This window comes from Prunus avium, chromosome 4 (genome assembly GCF_965620075.1).
Source record: "Prunus avium chromosome 4, drPruAviu1.hap1.1, whole genome shotgun sequence".
Taxonomy (NCBI): Eukaryota; Viridiplantae; Streptophyta; class Magnoliopsida; order Rosales; family Rosaceae; genus Prunus; species Prunus avium.
Window position 1 is genome coordinate 34,681,153 of NC_142287.1, and position 20,680 is coordinate 34,701,832.

Below are 20,680 nucleotides of genomic sequence, written 5' to 3' on the forward strand. Positions count from 1 at the left end.
TTAATTTATTCTTGTACTTGAAGTCTTAGCTTCAATTTCCTCCTCCCCAATATTGCATGTATCAAAAACATAAATAAATGCACTTTTTATGGAAATATTGTTACTCAAGCTTGTATATTTATGGAGAAAAGTGTCTGTTGATCGTACCCTATTGTAAAATGGCTCATATAGAGTTCTATACATATTTTTGAAGATATGTTGTAGTTGTTAACTTGTTAATTATGAACCAATTAACAAGAATTTTGTCCCTTGGAACGAGTCTAATAGAAAACCGGAGTCACTAGTTATATAATTGGCATGAAAATATTAAACTAAATGTATTTAATATTTTAATTAATTAACACATGAGTAATACAGATCTTTATCAAGTTTTGAAAGATACATACCAAGATGATAAAGATAAGTATGAAAGTAGTGGAGTGATCAAGAATTATTAATATTATATATCAGAACTGACTCAACTGCTCATATGATACATCACTCTCACAAGAAAGGAGAATCCTCTGTATTGAGGATCGATGGCGCCATGTGAGACCCCAATGCAGAGAATTCTTTTTTTTTTTATAAAGGTCGAATAATGTGGTTGAACCGCCTCACTCTAGATGGTGTCACATCACACACGGTTGAGAGAAGGTGATTAAGCTTGAATATAGAGCATACTTTGCTTGGCCATCATCTGATTCTCCACCTAGCTGTTAGTTGTGGGACGCCCTTTGAAGTCAGCCAGTTGCCTCAGCTCAATTTGTAGGACGGTCAAATGAAGAACACAAGTTGTGGCTAATTATTTTTCGTCGGCAGCTATCACTATTAGCAGCGGTAGTATCCTGATAGTAACAGGACAATATACAGGATGGACACAATCTCAGTTTTGGAAGTATTGATTATGTCCAAATTAATAGCACGCGTGCACAGTAAGCACACTTCAAAATAAGTAATCAACTAATTAAACTTTTATTGGCTTTACGATATCTATGTTACATTGTCAAATTATAATTGAAAATTGCACACATTCAAATATAATCTACAACTATTTAAATATAGTCATAATCCAATTAGTCCGTCTCCGTCGATTGAAAATGACAACGCACCACAAGCTATATCCCATGATCCTCTCATAGATTGAGCCCCATTTCCATTTTTATGTAAAGTATCACAACTCTCTGATATGCGCTCTTTTGTCTGGGTTGACCGATCCCCATCCTCTCTGACAGGTATTCTAAACAAGGATGGCCTATCATGCCCACCGCCACAAAATGGTTAGACTATGTTCACTTTTGATGTTTTATTTGCCTGTAGTCCCCTATCATTGGACTCCTGCCTATTTGTAATTGGTGCTTTGTTTGCGCCTTGGTTTTATTCAAGTACTAGTTTGTCACAAAAAAAAAAAAAAAGTAAAGTATCACAACTTGGTTACATAAATAGGTTAGACATTAATTAAACATGCACCAATAAAACAGAAAAAAATGAACTTATTTGTTAAAAAGGCATGTAGAATGACATATGGGATGACAACAACACCGATGGAAAGTGAGAAAAAGAAAAGGCGATGACAGGACAAAAGGATTCGGAAACGAGTTTAATTGGCAGCATAAAAAAAGATTAGGCCCGAAATTAACAATTCTCAATAACTTTGTAGCTTTGCTACTCCTTTTTTTTTTTTTTTTTTTTTTCTCGTAATGGCAATCTAGATAGTGCATGAGGCTTACGACACAAACGACCCACTCCCCTCCACGTAAGACAACAACTTAGGTAAAGAATACCAAATTAGAGGGCTAAGAAAATGTATAAATACCACATATTTCATAATTTAAACCTACCCTCAAGCTTAATTGGGTAAACAATATTCCAATCACCTTCCCTAATTATGGTTTTGTTTTCCTTTCCATCTGCAAGGATTGAAGAAATTGGACCAATTCAATCCAATTTTAGAAAGAAGGAAACTAGTGAATTGCAGCGTATGTAGATAGGTGTTGCTCCAACTTGAAAGCTTTCGGGAAGCAAGTGGCCTCTGGAGGTTGACAAGAAGTATGACACCCTCAACTTTCTATCTCTTAATTCTCTCTCTCTCTCTTTGTTTTACTATATTTTTATACAAGCGATATTAAATGAGAGGAGAATCGAAACTAAGACCTCGAATGCATGAGTTAATTCTTTCTTCTTAATTCGTGGAAGGGGAGGGGGTGCTGCCTCGGGCCACAACATTTCTATTTCTTAAAACATGCAACAAGTACTGTATTAGGTTTGGTTTGTCTCTGCTGTTGTTATGTCCTCACTGGGCTCTTCAAGTTCAAATTATGTGCATTTTGACTGTGGAAATTATGCAGGACCCAAATTTATTATTTACTAAACCCATCTTGTGATTTCCTGACCGGCAAACTTAGTATTTGCTAAGCCCAAACCTGAGGATCTGGCCCAGTTAAAGGTGTTTTCTTTATTTCTCATTTTGGGCTTCATACAAAGCTTGTGCAACATGTTATAACAGTTATATCACTTTTGTTACTCCTCCCTCCCATCCTCTCCTCTCATCTTCTCTCTTAATCTCATCCCTACTCCCATTTTCACTCTCATTTTCTTCTGCTCCAGCACAAAAAAATGAAGACTAAAAACTAAAATTGAAATGGTTATCAAACGGGCCCTAAACTAAAAGGGGAGGAGATTTTTTATACACAGTATCAATGTGTTATGGAGGTTCGAACTTGAGATTGGTCTGGAAGTCAAAGTTCTTTTTCACTAGGCTAGACCCCATTGGCAAACTACGGTTTTAAATGAGGCATAAATAAATTATTTATTTCTTAAATCCAAAATTATTTCCTAAATCCTTAATTCCATAAATATTTAAAATAAGAATTATAATTTCATAATTCAATTTTTACCTAAATTATGTATTGAAATGGGGCTTCCTCTGCCTATTTAAATTTGGGTTAAGGTAGGATGAAGGTAGGGATGGTCATGGATACGAGTCCAGATCTTTTGTCTCTATTTTTCTTTTGTATAGTAAAAGTCATTGAAAATTCTAAAATTCATGCTATGTGATGACACATCTAAATGACTCGTCACTAAAAGTGATGCCTGCAAGAGGAAGTGCACAACTAATATTTAATCACAAATTATTGTTGTCCACGAGTCAAAAGATGGAGTACAAAAAGGATAAAACTCAAAGAACCAAAATCGAAAAAGATGAATTTCGCACAAACATATTTTTCCAATACTTTACTTCCACATTCATCTCTCACAAAAAGGATAAGCATGCCAAGTTGGTACGAAATCATATATAAGGTTACATATGTTATGTTAGGATTGATGAGTACAACATGACCTTGACATAACCCCAATTTTGAAAACGACATAACATGACTCTGACTCCATAGCTATCTTGACTCTCCTACGTTGGCCTTAAGATTTTTTCAATACATGAAATCCGTGGGTTCTTGAGAATGAATCCGATACTCTCAAGAGGCTTTGAATAGCTCATGGGAGAAAATAAAAAAAAACGTTTGCTGTCATGTCTCAGATCACTAGCTGAATATTTTAAGAAATTTGGTAGGATTGTGCAGTAGCCCACCAAGAAAAATAAAATGGAGTTGAAGACAAATGACAGCAAATGGCCAAATGTGGTTTTATATTTACAACCGTGCGGACATGACGTGACAGCAAATGAAAAGTGTAGTGGAAAAAAACATAAAATCCTCCAAGACCACAGAAGTGGGCAAGATACGTTAGTATGCGGCGTATATCACGAAGATATGCTCAGTGGTTTGCCCTACTCTTTTAAGTGCAGCTTGTACAAGAGTGTGCATGACTTAGAGCACAGTGGTTTTAGAGGAAATGCATGAAAGAGTAGGGCAAAGAGGAATGAGAAAATATTAACATCATGGATCTATGTCTCTACATAACTACTTATGTTGTTAGACTATGACTTTGAACCTCGCATTCCGTAAGAACAAGGTTATTATTATGTGTCAAATAATTGTTCAAGAAAATGTTAATCTCTATTAATATATAATTGATCGGGCTACTAGTGCGATGATTAAGCATATATCACAAAGATATGCTCCAGGGGGGGTCAAAGAGCAATATAGCAGAAGATAATTAATATAGCAGCAAAGTTTGAAACAATGTGATCGCACAAAGCCAAAGTTCCACGTTGGATTTGTCAGCTTCTAGACGCCGTACCATAAACACTATTCTAATCAATGGACCAATATCTCTCTGCTGAGATCTCTAGTGCTAGTATAAATTTGGGCTGCCATAGAAGGAATGACACTACTTACAATCAATTAAGCGCTTAGCTAGCAATCTGTGCATAAAAAATCAATGGCTGCAGATTCAAGTCTAATCATGAGAGTTTCAGTGCTGATGATCATGCTTATTTGGTCAATGCATGTCTGTGGTTTGGGAGCAGCAGATTCTTATGGTGGGCGCAAGACCACGCAGAAGAGTAGAATTGATAGTAATTCTATTTTACGTGGATTGATAAGTTATGATTTGTCTAGGATGGGGAGGAAGCAGCGGCAGTATAACGAGTACAAGAGGATGAGCAGGAAATTGGAAGGTGACAGAAAATCACCAGGAGGGCCAAACCGTCAGCACAATAATTCCCTCCAGCATTGAGTTGTAAAGCTCAACTTCAAAACAAGTGCATTACTCCTAGAAGAAGGTAATTGCACCGATTGATATATGTTAGGTTCGACTGATTTAAGAAGAGGGTCATTTCATGAGTTTTTCTTTCTTTTAGTTTCTGTTTCCGTCTTCTTGGTATTAGCTACTAGTGTTGTTTTGTTATCTTAGTTTTTCCAGTGTCTGCATGTGTGAGAGGAAATAAAATATGATCTACATCATATTCTTCAGTCGACCGGCGACCGGTATGGTTGTAACATGTTTGTAGAGTTTGATAAGTAATAAAATAAAATGCAGATTAGATTCCAGAACCAATTATATATGATATGCTTGTATTGTATATATAACTTAGATATATAGCATGTGTTTAGAGGTCAAAATCATCACAAGTGTATTTCTGAGGTGGTTAGAAACCTGCAGTTAGTCTCAATCCTTTCCCATGTGGTTTTATCAGACAAAAAGACATCTCCTGTTGAATGTCCCATGGCTCTCAAGATTGCAGAGCAACTCTTTTAGAAACCAATCTAAATACAGCCACAAAACCTCAAGTTTGGAGCTGATGATACTTTCCACGACATGGCCCCAAGCGAGGTGAACAACACATGAAATTGGTGCCTGCCACTGCCAATGCACACTAAAACTGCAAGCGAGAGATAGAGAGAGAGAGAGAGAGAGAGAGAGAGAGAGAGAGAGAGAGCTTAGATTAGATGGGCTCTTTCCTAGTCAGGAAATTGCTGCATTTCTTTTGACTTTGCTCCTTAAATAGTAGAAAACAGATAGATCAAGGTTGTTGACCAATAAAACGAACACCGGTTAGGATAAGTTCTGTTTAATTCCTTTATTATGTATGTTAATGATACTCTCCTGCAACTTAATTTTCATGACGGACTTGTGACTTCACAGTCGAAAGCATATGATTAGTTTTAAGTTAAATCATTTAACAAAAGCATTTCGTAGAATGTCACCACGATTCACGAAGAAACTCCTGCTATCATCATGTATTTTAATATTTATTTATTTTTTCCTTTCATAGAAAGATCAATTCATTTATCACGCAGAATAATCAACATCTGGGTTTGATTTTGGTCGTGCAAGTCTCAAGATATGTAAAGTAAAGAATAAAGAACTGGAACTGTATCATTACAACCAACTTTGAGAAATAATTAAGATCGGACTTAAATGAGGAGCAACAACATCTTTTATGTTTAACTCTAATCGCACTCATCTATCTCAACCCTTCTTTTCTTCGTCTGGCACAATCCAGAAATACACATAAAGATAACTGGCAAAACATTAAAAAAAATTCAACTCCATGCATTAAAGTTTCATCCCACGCAATGTCATAAAACAAAACACTTCCAGCACCACCCATGATAAGGCCATTGATCTCAAGATGAGGATAAACTATAATGACTAAGCAGGTCACACCGATTAGGATCCAACCTCCACGAGGGCCATATATGTTTTTCCACATCACAAGAATGGACCAACAAAGAACAGAGAAGCCAACTCCGGGTTCATTAGTTAGCAGCAGCCGAGAAAAGGGTAAGCCTGAGTCATGCTATCCACAAAAGCCAACAGAAACCACAGGGCATAATATGTATAATAAATGGATGTGGCTTTCCTCATACATCAACCACACTCAAAATACACAAAGATAACAAATGGTACGAGGACAATTCAACATTACGTCTGGGAGAGAATAAGAACACCCATTTCTAATTATATGATGCATTAGGCTTTCTATAGATTGTGGGGTATGAAAACCCGAAAAAAGGAAGGAAACCATTTTAAGAATCTTCCCTCTATGCTTCACTTGAATTGAGGGAATAGGGAAAAGCAGTAGACAAGAATTTCCAAAAGAAAGAAAGACAGAATGATACTTGCGCTTTAATGTATATGATAATTTTCATATCAGTTCAGCAGAATAACTTACACACCTAAGACATCATACTCACTTTAATTGCACATCATGGCTGATTCTAAAGCAATATAAACTCTTTCATACGTAAACAAGTTCACAAAACCCACAACTTGCATAGTCATACATGATATACAAGAGACAAAGTCAACATAAGCTAACCAATAAAGATACTAGCAACTATCCGAAATGATGTGGAAGGCTGTATAACAACTTTATTTTCAACATAAACTAACTGAAATAAGTCGTAGGAGACAGATCACAGAACTGAGAAGTGTTTGAGAGAGAAAATAAAGTGTCCTATTTTTGTTATACTGAGAAGATGGATATTTCACCTGAAATTTTAGGTTAAACTCCCTCGTTACAAAGACCAAACTGAGCATGAATGTGATGGAAAAAGGAGTCACTTTTAGGATCTTCACCTATAGGTTCATAAGAGAGATGGAAAAAGACACAATATGATCTGTTCCAGTTGTACAGCTATTCCGAACTCAATAAATAGAAAAGTACCAACGTTGCACTATTCATCTAGTGGTGAGGAAGTATCGAATATACGACAAACTATCAAATCACTGGGCAGCACGTAGAGAACCCGCAGAATGGAAAGCTTACATCAAAGCCCACATTACATAAAAATCATGAATATGAACAATTGCACTTTCACTCACACACCTAATCAAAGTCAAACAAAGAAAGACATCATGGTATGGACTTAGAGGAAACAGAGGTTTCCAATTTAAACTTAAATAATTGAAACTCCAGAAACAACACTTGTATGTCATGATAAAAATTAGAAGTTTTCATGAGCCACATATAAAGGTAAAGCCACAAATTATCACATAAAGAAAACAACTATCAGCATTATAGCATAAAGAAATGCAAGGAAGTTTACAAAAAACAGAGGAAGTATTGTCATCAACTCAACAAAAAAGGAAGTCCCTATTTCAGCACATCATTTATCACAAAAGGTATACTATCCTTTCGAATAAGTTCTACATTTAGATCAACATTGATCAGAAAACAAGGCACAACTCATAGAAGCAGATGAAGTGAAGCAGCAACAGAATCACAGCAGTCCATATAATCAATCCAAAGATTTCATTGTCTGCATTCATGAAATCACCATAACCATTTAAAGCATTTGCGCCCAAGAAGCTTCTCAAGGACCTGAACCAAATACCCATTCACCACTCAAACAAAGTAATCAAAATCTAAACAAACCAAAAACGAAAAGCTTCTTCAGTCAAATGCAAAAAAGAAGATAGTACAGCCGATTGTAAATCTTTTAAAACAGTTGACTAACTTAAATTATATGAAACTTGATCGCAAAAAGAGAAGTGTATTTTAATCAAAATCCAATTCAAATTGAGGGGAAGTATCCATAAACCAAAAGAAACTACTCACAGAGCACATAAGATGAAATTGACTCACGGACATGTAAGCCAAGATACAGTAAAAAAAAACAAGAACTTTTCGATTCAAGTTTGGCATTTTACAACATAAAACATTTGTGACCCTTCTGGTATACCAAGTTAAATTCTTGAATTTGTATATTACCATGTGTGTGTATATATATATATTGATAAAAAAGGAAAACTAAGAATGCAAAAATTACCTTAGTAAGTACTCAGTAGTATGGTGGCATCCCCTGGTAAAGTCCACCAGGCGGGACTCTAGGTACAGAAGGAGGCTGCTGATGCTGAGAAGGAAGCCCCATGGATGCTCCTAAACCATAATGTGGACCATCCGAATACCCTCCATGACCCATTCCTATAGAACTTGGCGGTAACCGAGCTGTGAATTCACCTGGTGGCGGCAAACCATATGCACCTCCCAAATTGGCATTATACCTAGCACCGAAATTATTACCAGGCAGCCCAGGCAAAGGCTGATGCCCGCCGGGATAACCGGAATATGGGCCCTGCTGATGCGGAGGTGGGCCCTGATACAACCCCGGTGGCATCGAAGATTGCGGTGGAGGGACGCCGGAGTTATCAACAGGAGCTGCTTGGGCCCCACCAGGTTTGCTCTTCTTGTTGTCCACCGCCAATTTGCAAGCCACCTGATGACCGTCGATGTTCTTTATGGGTTCAACAAGTGCAGCCCTGGCACCCTCCTCAGTCTTGTACACAAAGAAAGCAAACCCCTTTGATTTTCCGGTGGCCTTATCGAACCCTAGCGGTCCTTCCTCAATCTCTCCGTACGCCGAGAAAGTCGACAACAGTCTCTCCGAAGAGATATCAAACGGTACGCTTCCCACGTAAATCTTCCTGGCGGAGACATCGGTGGCGTTAGAGTTGCTGTTGCTAAACGACGCCGTCAAGCCGGCAGCGGCGAATTGCGTCACAGTGACTCTACCATCGATTTTCTTGCTCGGTTCTTTGAGAGCGAGAAGGGCCGAGTCGGCGTGCTTGAACGTGACGAAGCCGTAGCCTTTGGATTTTCCGGTGGCCTTGTCGGGAATTACGATGGCCTCGTCGAGGTCGCCGAAGGCGGAGAAGAGAGAGCGGAGGGAGTCGGAGGTGGTGTCAGCGCCTAGGCCGCGGATGAAGAGTTTCCGGAGGGTAGAGTCTTTGTCGGTGACGGAGCGGACGGAGTCGAGGACGTCGGGGTGGCGAACGACGGCGTTTTGGAGGATGTCGATGAGCTGGTCCTGGGTCAAGGGTTGGAGGAGCTTGCGGGCGTCTTCTGAGGTTAGAGAACTCGATTGGGAAGCTGGAGATAGTGAAACGGTGCCGTTCGGCTCAGTTTTGCGCTTCTTCGTGAAGTCCATGGTGTGTTAGGTTGGTTTGGGATGTTGGGGAGGAAGGCGGAGCCTGGACTGCGCGAGTTTGTATAAACCCTAGACCTAGGGAGAGAGAGATGTCCGTAATCCTTCGCTGTAAATTTCGGGGTAATTTATACGACATTAAACTTGGTGTCGTTATAGCTGAGTAGGCCTGGGGCTCTAATCATCATGGGTCTTTTGGGCTTACCATCTGGTTTATTTGGCCAATAATTCTGCGATGGAGAAATTGGGTTTTTTCAGACAAATAAAAGTAGAAATTTCAAGAAAATAAATAAATAAATATGGAAGAAAATATTCTATTATTCAAATCAGAAAATTATATGATTTTCTTATCTTCTTTTTTTTTTTTTTTTTTTTTTTCACACAAAGAATGGTGCACTCCTTAACACATTGAAACAAAGGAATAAAATTTATAAATTTATAAATTTAAATAAATAATTAAAAAAAAAACTAGCCACTAGATTCCTTTTTGCCCCATGCAAGGGTTCATTGTTACCCATCTGGATAAGATTTGTTCAGATCAGATGTACAATTGTGATAAAGCTATATGCAAAAAATGTAATTTTTTTCACTTGTGTCTTTGAATTAGTAAGGCAAGCTCTTAGAGCTTGTGCTGATAATGAGAGACTTGAGCTTAGATGAGTCCCCAGAAGCACTGGCCCTCCTTGTTATCATTTCCATGTTCTTGTAAAGACTCTGCTTCACCAAATTCTTCATCATTTTCTTCCCTTGTTGAGCCTCTCTTGGGTTTACAGGTGAACCAAGTGGGGACCCAATTGCAAATCTTGCTGTCTGGGGCCCAGAATGTGGGCCCATTTTGGCTTGCCTCTCATCCTTGAACCATTGCAATAGTTTCAGTGCTCTCTTTTGAGCTAACGAGCTCCCCAATAAGGCCACTTCAAGAAGTGTAGGCACAATTCCTGAGTTGGTCATTTTAACTCTTTGATCTGAGCTTTGATGAGCTAAAATCATTAGAATGTAGGAAGACAGCTCCTGGCATTTGGGTTTATCCTCCCATGTCAAAATCTCTATCAAGCTCTCCGGCACCGCCGCGCTATTCTCCATAGCCTTCTTTCCCATTAGGGTCACAACCAAATTCCCCAATGTGGCAAGAGCTTTCTCAGAAAGCTCTTTGATGGAGGACAAATTCAACAGAGCCTCCACCACCCCATTGGAGACCAAATTGGCTGCATTGTCCAGCATGGTGGAAAGGTTGTACAAAGCACCCAAACATGTCTCTTTGGTTTCAATGCTTGAAGTTCCTGACTCAATAATGCCAACAAGAAATGGGAGAGTTTCTAATGAGGACAGAGGAAATTGGGTATTTGCAAGTGAGGACAACAACAAGAGCAGCTCTGCAAATTGGTGCCTTGTTGTCTCATCAAGAATGTTGATGTCTTTTGGTAGCTTGGAGAATATTCCTGCCTCCGCCATGAGAGCCTTGTTGCTGAAGAAACAGATCATGCAGAGAGAGAATTAGGAGAGAGAAGCACAAAATGTCTCCAACTTATTATTCTGTCTAACTTCATGATGACAATACGAATAAAACTATACAGTTCAAGTCAATAATGGGTTCGAAATGTGACCGACTGGTAAAATTAAATAAATATTTTATATGAATTATGAGCACACCAAACCAAAGCAAACCAAAGAAATTTGTAGCATAGTGATGAAGTCAACGAGATTCCAAGACTTGGAGGTCAACAAAATGGGGTAATTTATTGTCCAAAAATCAAATGGAATCTGAACAACTACACTACAAATCTCACAGCCCTAAATAAGTCGTCTCATTTGAAAAAAAGGGTCACGTAAGCTTCGATTATATTGTTTCCCTTCCAACTCTTCCAACTCTTCCAACTCTCCCAACCACTAGGGTTAGTGGGTCGACAGTCACCGCAGCCTGCGGGCTTCTCTGCTTCAAGGATTTCAGATAATGCACATGATAATTAAAGCAACATTAATTAACCCATTTTCAACCGCTAATTAAGTTGCAAAATGTGCTTAAGTTAATTGGCCAATAAATAAATGCAGCCATGAAAGATAGATAGCATATCTGCTGCATATGGTCAAGTTGATTGGGCAGTAGGTTAGGAACCACTCAAATATACTATTCTTTTAGGTCTGCTATATTCTTGCTTCTCTTCACTAACTGGCTAAAAACCTACCCCACCATTAAAAATGCCATTACCTTTATAGCAAACTCAGCTATTTTCTGTCACATCATCACTTGAGTCTGGCAGGATTCAAATGAATAATATAACTCACTTAATTCTTAATCGACTGAATATGGATCCCTGTTTCCTTCTTTAATAATATATATTTCTAAATAAAAAGAGAGGGATTTCTCACACATATTACCAAAATGTCAAAAGAGTTTGAAACCAAGATGACCGATTTGCAAGTCAAAACCATTTTCCACTCTATTAAACCGCAATAATTTATTTTTAATAACCCTAAAGAAAAATCAGATAACTCTATCCTTAAGTCAAATTTGGTCACTAGAACTGAGTAGACATCACCACTTGACTTTGTATCCGTAATATGAGTGAGTTACACACATATATATAAATTTTCTTAGCATGATATGTGAGACTTGCAATTTTGACCTTACATTCAAACAAAAATACATTCCAAATCAAATTCAAAATTATGTAAGTTTGACTATGCATTAAAACCAAAAATTTTAAAAAAAAAATTATAAGGACTAGGAGCTTACGTGTAAGTTCCATTAGCAAGCTCAATCAAGGCGGACACCGCCGCTCGTTGCCGGGCAACCACCTCGGACGCCGCCATGGACACCAAAACCGGTATAACACCAAGCCCACCGACCAACTTCCTGACCTTGACATCTTCTTTAGCCAACGTCCCAATCTCCATAGCCGCCAACTCCCTCTCTTCCCAACAAACTCCAAAGTGAAGCTTCTTCACCGCCCTCTGCAACCCCAACACATCATCCTCATGATCATCGCCACTCTGCTTCTCCAAAACTGGCCCTGCCATTGTTGCTTCGTTGTTATTGCTTATAACTTTGGCGGGTCTTGATGACGATGTGTCGCAGTGATCAGACGGCGTGGGGCGCTTGCGGGCGTTTCTGGAGCGCAGGAAGCGTCGGATTCGATTGAAAAACCGAAGCTTGATGTAAGAATATAACCATATAGGAGAAGCAGAAGAAGAGGTAGCAGTAGAATTAGAATCAGACATGTTTGGTGCTTGAATAAGGGAGACAGAGAAATACAGAGAGAGAGAGATAGAGAGAGAGAGAGGGGGGTTGAGAAACTGTGTAGGGTTTTCGTTTCTTTATATAAATTTCTATGGAAGTCTGACCTTTTAGAGAGAGAGAGAGAGAGAGAGAGAGAGAGAGAGAGAGAGGGGTGTTTGTGGGTTTATGGGATCTGTGGAACAAGACAAAGAAGAAGGACGACTTTAGAAGATGAAAAACAGAGGGAGCACAAAGCACATGCAGAGCAAACAGTGCTGACTAGTCTATTGGAACTCACATATTTTAAAAACACTGATTATATGTGATCTTTATTAGTATTATTCACTCCTATCCCCATAATGTCCCGGTTTAATTTCTCCAATTACCAAAATGTCATTCCGAATCGATATAATGTTGGTTATTTTTTTTTACAAACAAATCACAGTTGTTTATATCAGTCATTGCATAATTTGAATTTTGGGGTTGTGTTACTACTTGTGTACGGGGAGGGGCCCTACATATCACCAACTCCATTGAGGGGAAGTTGCTTGGATGTAATCTAAATCAGGCGGCTTAGACTAATGTTGACTGTCCCCAGTATCAATGTTTATGTGCCATAGTTTCTGGGAATGCCACTGTGCCCAGCTAAAGTTTTTATTTATTTACTAGCAATGTATTATCTTTAATTAATCTTGGTTCTGAGATGTGAGCTACATTAATGGCATGTGGGATCAGATACAAAGGGCACCTGCATTGATTTTCTTGCAGGTCAGAAATTTTTGATATCGTACAGGTGTCACGCATGCACAGAATTAATGATGCTGCACAATTAAACCTCAGTCAGATCTAGTATTTGTTTTTTTTCTTTCCTTTAATCTTTTATCAGTGTTTGAGATTTTCTCACATGCATGGTTTCTTTGGGTGGATTTGTCTGCAGGATGTGTTGCTGAAACAAAAACATATCTGCTTAACTAATGTTAAATTAACATGTTACATAAATTAATGGAATCGATCTTGCTTGGAAGAAAAAGAACAGCTTGTTTGTGTATCTGATTATGTTTATAGGACAGAGTGGCATAGACAGAACATAAACACATACTGTATTATTATATTATTATGAGATCCCGCTTAGAACGATACAATTATTTCAAGTCATTCACGCAAGGCAACATTGATAGGTTGTTATTCGGGTCAAAATGGAAGTCATTTTTTTCCAATTGGATTCTATGCTTAAAAATAGGAATTAGGTATTGCATCTGTGATCTGCCAGATTTGGCTGGTCTATGGAAAATATTGGTCATCTTGCACCTGTAGCTTTCTTCATTTTTCCTGCAGAATGCAGAGGTCTATATTCTATAATAGTTAGGTTATATCCCATATTAGCATGAATTGAGAAAAGACCAATTAGGCGTCCAAATTGGGGACCAAAGTGCCCAACTCTTTGTTTAATAGCACGCCAAAACTTGTACTAACAATATTTATGGGTTTTTTTTCAAATTTTATTACAACTCTAGCTCTCTCTAGCGGTGCCTTGCTTGTTGATGGTCAAGAACAAATCGAAACAAGTTTATCTGATAAGTTTAGTGCACCACTTTGACAGAAACACTGATCACCATTATTGACCAATTCATTCAAAGTATGTTTTTTTGGTGGAGTCGCATTACGGCAAAATCCAAAACACACACAGCAGAGAGAGAGAGAGAGAGAGAGAGAGAGAGAGAGAGATATATATATATATATATATATATATATATATATATATATATATATATATATTATGCTATGAATATGATGATGGCGTGGCAGGTTCCACCACCAATTTATCATTTGAGTTTTGTTTGAGTCCTAAAAAACATCGAATTTTTCCAACGTGTGAAACAGTAGCCACAGCAAGCGCAATAGGAGGGAAGGGAGGGAGGGCTTTGGATTGTTAAATCACGAGGGGGAGGTGTTGAGGGAGAACCCAAAAGATGACAAGAACCTAAACTAGTAGTGCTTTTATGATGTGTACCACCATCAACCATTTCTACCTTTTTCGTACAACTGTTGCTCCTGCTACTCCGTGATGTTCTGTTATGTTTGGTGATTAAGATTGGATTGTTGTTTTGTTATGTTCGATGACTAGGATTGAATTGGATTATACTGCAACCGAGCACGTGATCCACACACATTAGGATAACTAAGGCTAAAACTCAAATTGGAGAGTCCACTAACGTATGTGCTCAGGTTGAAGATTAGTCATATATATTCATTCAAGGGTCCAAACCACTGCTGCACTAACTAATATTGAACTAACTGATATCATTCGTACCATCCCAAACACAACCACAAGCCACAAACAACAACATTCAATTATACATGATGGTTCATGAGACTGGGTGAAACAAAAAGTGCAAAACCCACTGAGCCTCAACCTTAAGCAAGTCTAGCTAGCCAAGACTTTAAAGTGGCAGACTTTGAGTTTGAGACTTCTTCTCATCCTACTCCCTTGAGAGAAAAAGACTCTAATGTTGCTTTTTCTGCTTTTGGAGCTCCAGGCTTGAAGCTTCCTTTCAAGTTCTGATTTTCAAAAGTACGTAGTTTTAAGGTTTGTGATTTGAAGTGGCGGCAGCACCATTCAAAATTTTCAAAGGTCATCAAAACGACTAGACCAGCTGCTAGGCCAAATCTTAGGCTGCCAACTTATGCCATGATATGCTCAGATACGCAGCATTGTGGTCTCTGACCATAATTTTCAGGTCACACTTCGCACTTTGATTGACAATTTTTAACTTTCTACCCCCTCTCTGCCATACATTTGACATCGGTTCTTCTTCTTCCTATGATAGTCGGAAGAACAACCACCAATGTCTTCTCTGTTTCATAGCGTACAAATTGTAATGAATAGCCGCATCGAATATATTATTTCGTAAAGCAGTAGGGTTTACAGTTTAGAAACAATCGTGTTGAGAACAAATTGAAACATACATGATTGAATATAACTTTCCTAAGCATCTGTACAGTTGAGAATATATTGCAGCATAAAAAAATAAAGAACCACCCACCTATCAAAAGAAAATAAAAAATCAGACGTCAACGCAATCATCATCATCTTCATCCGTTCCATTATCCCAGTCCAATTCGAATGAACTAGCTGATTTCATCAACTCCGTCAGTCCAGTTAGGTCCTCCAGATAGGTGGGGTGGTTGATTGCTTGCAGTATAAATTCCATTCCCCTTTTCCGATATTCAGACACCACCTGAATGAAATATTCATTTTGCAATGATTTATTTGAAATTATAGTTATATACAAGACATTACTAAAAGGAATGCATAAGGAGGAAACTACAAAGAGAATCTAGCAAATTATCACCATTTTCATTCCCATCAAGCTTCCTCACAATTTTTCCTCTAGTTAAAATTATTCTACTTTTAAAACATGTTTTCTAATTATTCTACCCAAGGAATCCTAATCTCAACTAATAAGTAGAATAATTAGAAAACATATTTTAAAAGTAGTTCTTTAGTTTTATAGACTTGACAAAGTAGAATGAGCCGCCTGCTACTGGTTTTGTAATTTCATTTTATATTTGCTACAATTATGAATAAAAATAACACCCTCATATAATATTTGATAGAAATGAACATATTAATGCTTGCATATCAAAATGTCAAGATGCAGGCCCCTATAATTACTAATTCAGTTATGACTTTCTCATCGAATAATACTACTTATTCATTGATTCATATGAACTGTTTATTCCCTGAATAGCATATAGAACTAATGGCTCAAACAGTTTAAGAACAAGCTGTGACTTTCTCAGGGTACCGCCATGGAAAAAGTCAACAAGCAAGGGAAAACTTACAGTGCTGCAACAAGCCGTACAACTGTCTGAGGAGTGGCCCACAAGTGTCATCTGTGAAAACTGTGCAAGGGAACCTCGAATTTGATGGGGTAAAATACCAAGAGGCTGCTCACTGCTTTCACTATTACTGGAGTTTAAAACATCACCTTCCGCAAATATCCTGAACGCGAGCAGTTTAACACCGAAATCTCAGGTCAATCATTGAAAAAAACAAAAAACCAAAGTGGAATTTCTATTTAGTTATTAACCATGAAAACTAAACATATTGGAACTCTCATAAATCTAATAAATAATCAGGCCCTTTTCAAAAAAAATTTCAACCACTTACCCGTGAGGGTGATGCAGGATTCCTACTAAGAGCTCAACTGCAAGAGCTGAGGCAATAGGAGCAAGGCCTGGGCGTGTAACAGTACATTGCTGGTCCAGTGTGCGGTTTGAAGTTGACTGCACAGAGAACAGAAGGCTTATGGCTGTACTTGACATACATTGAACAGCTAAAATATCATATCTATTGCATTCTAGAAAATTACATCAATAGGCGCAACCACATCATTGCAGAAGTAACAGCCCAATCTCTTCCCTCCATCTCTATCAGTCAGGCCAAGGTTGCTCATATCAGCAGATAAAGAATTTGCAGCTTCAGCTTTTGAATCATGGCTAGAGCTAAAAGGACCTGCTCCATGGCGCATAACCAAGAAGCTATCAAATCCTAAAGCTGCAGTTATAGTAATCTGCAAACAAATAAACAATAGTTATTTTTTATTGGACAACATGAATGCCAATTTGATAAAGATACCTAATCCAAATATCCTATATGCTTGAATCAGGTAAGTAGATTGTCTTAACGTAGATGTGACTCACATTTAGATGTGAGAATATAGTGCCACATTATACCACAGTGAATTTTAAAAAATAGATTAAGTCAACAGACCTTGTTAGTATTTGCACAAAGAAGAGATGGTAGCCACCGACTTTCTCTTGTATCAGTCAACAAGAAAACTACATCATGAGAATCAATTAAATCATGTAGGGATCGACAATCATTAAGCACAGTCTGCTCTTCTTGACTAGGAACAGGATGTCCAGGCATTGGTATAGCCATGACGACACCCCTTGCTTCCTGATAAAAGAAAGGGATGGATGAACAATATAAGAAAATCAACAAATTTTTGGCTTAACCCGTGTGTTTTAGAGGACAAACAGATGAAATTAATTACCACAGCTGGAAATATTCTCTTGAGACTATTAACTGATGCTGTAGCTTTAAACTCACCACCATTTAGGCAATCATCTAATGTATACAGGGATTGCCTCAATGGATTTGACATAGCCACCCTGCCATTGTCAACCAACGTAATTCTGCGGACACCCCAAGCCTGTAAAATTCATAATCTTCAGTCACCCAAATAGATAGAATAGAACCAGATTTTTTTTGTAAGTTTGGAGCACTCACCATAAGCGTGCGAGCAACCTGGCATCCAAGTGTACCTGCTCCAAGGAGGAGACACTTGAGAGAAGACAAGCTATTTAAGTTCAGAGAAGGCAAAGCACGCCATCTCATTAGTTTCAAATTCAAATCTGCAGCAGATATGGCCAACCTGTAAAAGTTATCATAAGACACCGAGATGAAAAAGGACAACTAACATTATCGACTACAGAGAGCCAATATAAACAACATACCTAGTTGGATCCATAGATTTAGCAAGGCTAATACCCCTGGGTATTTTTCTTCCTTTGTTAAGTTCCCACCCCACTGCATTAGGTACATAAGGATGATCTCTCCATCCTAAACAGATATAAAAATCCAAGTTAGAGTACCTAAACATGCAAGCATATTCAAACTGTAGAAGAAAGAAACTTAATATAAAAATAAGCTGTTACCCAATTTCTGCAGCTCTACCTTGTGGAACTGTAATCAGCGCTTCACCAACAAGGGACAATCCCAGATCTGCGAAACCACGATTCTCTCTATAGCATAAAAAGTGAACTGACTTTATATCCCATCTTGAGCAAATAAGTGCAAGGAAGTTGCGAAGAGGCCAACCAGGATTGTTTGGAAGATGGCATGGATCGTAAAAGCCAAATAGTAACTGCAATGGCATGCAAAGTAGCTCTAAGGAAGTTGAACCCCAAAATCTAATATCTAAATTCATTCCATCACCTAAATGATTAGCTATAGTTTGAAAGAAAAAGTTTGCAGACAGACCTTGTGACCATCAGCACTTTGGCAAGTTTCCCAATCCTTTAGATGCTTAATAGTAGAGTGTGAATTTGTATCAATTTGAACCAAAAAGAATGGCACATCTGAATCAGACAACTTAGGTTAGAAAGGAACATTAAGCAAGTGTAAACTATGCATGCCTATATATAAACCATAAGCCACCGAAATCACAAGCTTGCATCTGAACATATGAGCACATAAGATTTTTCTACAGACAATCCATAAAATAACACAGGAGACATTATATACCTGCTGTTAAGCTTGAGTTACGCCACTCATTAAATGCTGCTGAAAGAGATTCCGCCTAATACATATGAAATTAGTGTTGAAGTTAGGGATGAAATCTAAATGCCTTGCCACTGTGCATCCAATAAGAAACATATCGTACATACCTCTTCCAAGCTAAAACATTGTGAAGCTGGCCTCAAATCTACCAAGGTTGCTGGAGGATCAAGCACCAGAGCAGGAAAAGCAAACCAGTAATGAAAGCTCCATTTTTTCAGGTCTGCAAAAGAGATAAGGAGGAACCTGGAAAGTACTGAACTGTCCTCCAAAGCTCTTCCATTATGGATGTCCTCCCAAATCTGATTACAGAAAAGAAGCAGACATAACATGCATCATTTTAAATTCACTTTTAGCAATCAGATTCATCTACCTACACGATATTTCAACCGAATCATATTGTTTACCGTCATTCAAAGATGTAATACTTTCATCCAAAAAATTATACAAATTTAGAAACCATATCCATTTGAAGGCGATACCTTTTGTGCTTCTGCCTTAAGTAAGCCCTGTTTGTCAAGTCCATGAAACCTTTCTACCGTATTGGTGTTGTAAAGGATGCCAGGGACGGAGCATCTGTTCCTGTTCCCTCGACTTATTTCTGGTACCACTGATTCTTCACTTGAATCCGAAGGCAAAGACTCAGCTAGAAGAGTTAAATGATTTGATACTTGAGAATGTGAGCACGGTGCATAGAAACCTGGAGCAGGGTCGGTCCATATCTCAGATTACAGAGAAATTTACATTTGGAGAATAGAATTTAAGAACATTGTATGGCATTCATCTCTGAACTAAAGCTTTGTTTTTTTTAGTTAGTTTCATGAGTTACTATTTTGCTAGTGCTCAATATGACACAAGAATTTAAAACTTGTACTGCTTTTTCCTGCTTCCTCAAATTTACTCAGCAAAAGAAAAAGTCGACTCTTTTTTTTTCCTCATAGTCCAAATGCTTGATCATTGAGAACCTAAAACAGTACAAATCACCAATTTTTACAAAACAAAAGAACTCAGACACAACGCAGCACATTTTAACAAGAATATAGAAAAGGAATTTCCAAAAATCACGATCTGATATAGCTGAAATTTTATTTCTTTTCTTGTTTCCAGAAATTCCATAATCTGATTAGAGAAAAACAATGAAAGGAAGCGAACCAGTGATAGGAATGGGAGAGTCATCGATGCCAAACTTGTTGAGCTTCAATGAAGACAGTCTGTGCCAGAAACCCTCGTCCACCGAGCTCTGAAACGGTGCGAATTGAAGTATGGATTTCCCACTGCTCCCCTCCATGATTTTTCTACTGCGATTAGCTGCTTGCCCTCTTCTTCTTCTTCTTCTTGTTCCTCTTTTTTCTTTTCTTGTTTTTGAAGGTTTGTGAAAATTAAATAAACAGTAAAAAAGTCACCAGAAAATTGTCAGAGACAGTTCAAGTACAAAAAGGAGAAGATACCTCGGCTGTGTTGTTGTGTTGTGTTGTGTTGGCGAGAGGAGATTGTTTTCTCTACGGTTGCTTCCCTCCTTTCTTTCACGGCTTTACGGGTAGTTTCTAATGAAATCGCGCCAACTCAGCACTTGGGACCCACTGCATAGCTCTATTCACACCCCTTGTTGTACACAACATACCCAGTCCCATCCAAGTTTTGTTCTGTATCTTGCCCTCTCTAATATCATTTGTATTAAAAAACGTGAGATTAAACCTAAAGATGACGGACTTGAGATGCCTCAACGACGTTATCTTTGGTTTAATCTTATTGGTATTATCTCATTAGATATGTGTATACCACATATGCATCACACCATTAATTTAA

At 38.1% G+C, this 20,680-nt stretch overlaps 3 protein-coding genes across 6 annotated transcripts; all 3 read right to left on the reverse strand.

Moving 5' to 3' along the window:
- Positions 1–5,238: 5,238 nt before the first annotated feature.
- Positions 5,239–9,418, reverse strand: LOC110754910 (UBP1-associated protein 2C). Of its 4 annotated transcripts, none has more exons than XM_021956052.2 (2): positions 8,154–9,418; positions 5,239–5,257 (listed from the first exon to the last, which is right to left on the reverse strand). In XM_021956052.2, the coding sequence occupies exon 1, from the start codon at positions 9,309–9,311 to the stop codon at positions 8,166–8,168; it is 1,146 nt and encodes a 381-aa protein (XP_021811744.1). In that variant the 5' UTR covers positions 9,312–9,418; the 3' UTR covers positions 5,239–5,257; positions 8,154–8,165. The 4 variants fall into 4 exon arrangements, with proteins under 4 accessions (XP_021811744.1, XP_021811735.1, XP_088108299.1 ...); XM_021956043.2 differs by lacking the exon at positions 5,239–5,257 and adding an exon at positions 5,721–6,178; XM_088252173.1 differs by lacking the exon at positions 5,239–5,257 and adding an exon at positions 5,721–7,210.
- A 273-nt stretch (positions 9,419–9,691) lies between these two features.
- Positions 9,692–12,828, reverse strand: LOC110754815 (ARM repeat superfamily protein). Its single transcript, XM_021955929.2, has 2 exons — positions 12,043–12,828; positions 9,692–10,773 (listed from the first exon to the last, which is right to left on the reverse strand). The coding sequence occupies exons 1-2, from the start codon at positions 12,525–12,527 to the stop codon at positions 9,912–9,914; spliced, it is 1,347 nt and encodes a 448-aa protein (XP_021811621.1). The 5' UTR covers positions 12,528–12,828; the 3' UTR covers positions 9,692–9,911.
- Positions 12,829–15,399: 2,571 nt separating this feature from the next.
- APG7 (ThiF family protein) lies at positions 15,400–20,354 on the reverse strand. Its single transcript, XM_021956407.2, has 14 exons — positions 20,027–20,354; positions 19,357–19,574; positions 18,985–19,176; positions 18,842–18,896; positions 18,578–18,675; positions 18,272–18,461; positions 18,052–18,157; positions 17,825–17,969; positions 17,589–17,747; positions 17,303–17,491; positions 16,902–17,102; positions 16,700–16,815; positions 16,372–16,531; positions 15,400–15,764 (listed from the first exon to the last, which is right to left on the reverse strand). The coding sequence occupies exons 1-14, from the start codon at positions 20,160–20,162 to the stop codon at positions 15,591–15,593; spliced, it is 2,139 nt and encodes a 712-aa protein (XP_021812099.1). The 5' UTR covers positions 20,163–20,354; the 3' UTR covers positions 15,400–15,590.
- Positions 20,355–20,680: the final 326 nt, after the last annotated feature.

What these genes read in the sequence shown, in the direction of transcription:
- LOC110754910 (XM_021956052.2), bottom strand. Translation starts at nt 9,311, where the DNA reads ATGGACTTCACGAAGAAGCGCAAAACTGAGCCGAACGGCACCGTTTCA.
- LOC110754815 (XM_021955929.2), bottom strand. Translation starts at nt 12,527, where the DNA reads ATGTCTGATTCTAATTCTACTGCTACCTCTTCTTCTGCTTCTCCTATA. An exon ending in CTTGCTAATGGAACTTACAC is followed by an intron (nt 10,774 to 12,042) that starts GTAAGCTCCTAG and finishes CTGTTTCTTCAG; the next exon opens with CAACAAGGCTCTCATGGCGG.
- APG7 (XM_021956407.2), bottom strand. Translation starts at nt 20,162, where the DNA reads ATGGAGGGGAGCAGTGGGAAATCCATACTTCAATTCGCACCGTTTCAG. An exon ending in AATGTTTTAGCTTGGAAGAG is followed by an intron (nt 18,897 to 18,984) that starts GTATGTACGATA and finishes CATATGTATTAG; the next exon opens with GCGGAATCTCTTTCAGCAGC. An exon ending in GCTGATTACAGTTCCACAAG is followed by an intron (nt 18,158 to 18,271) that starts GTAGAGCTGCAG and finishes ATATCTGTTTAG; the next exon opens with GATGGAGAGATCATCCTTAT.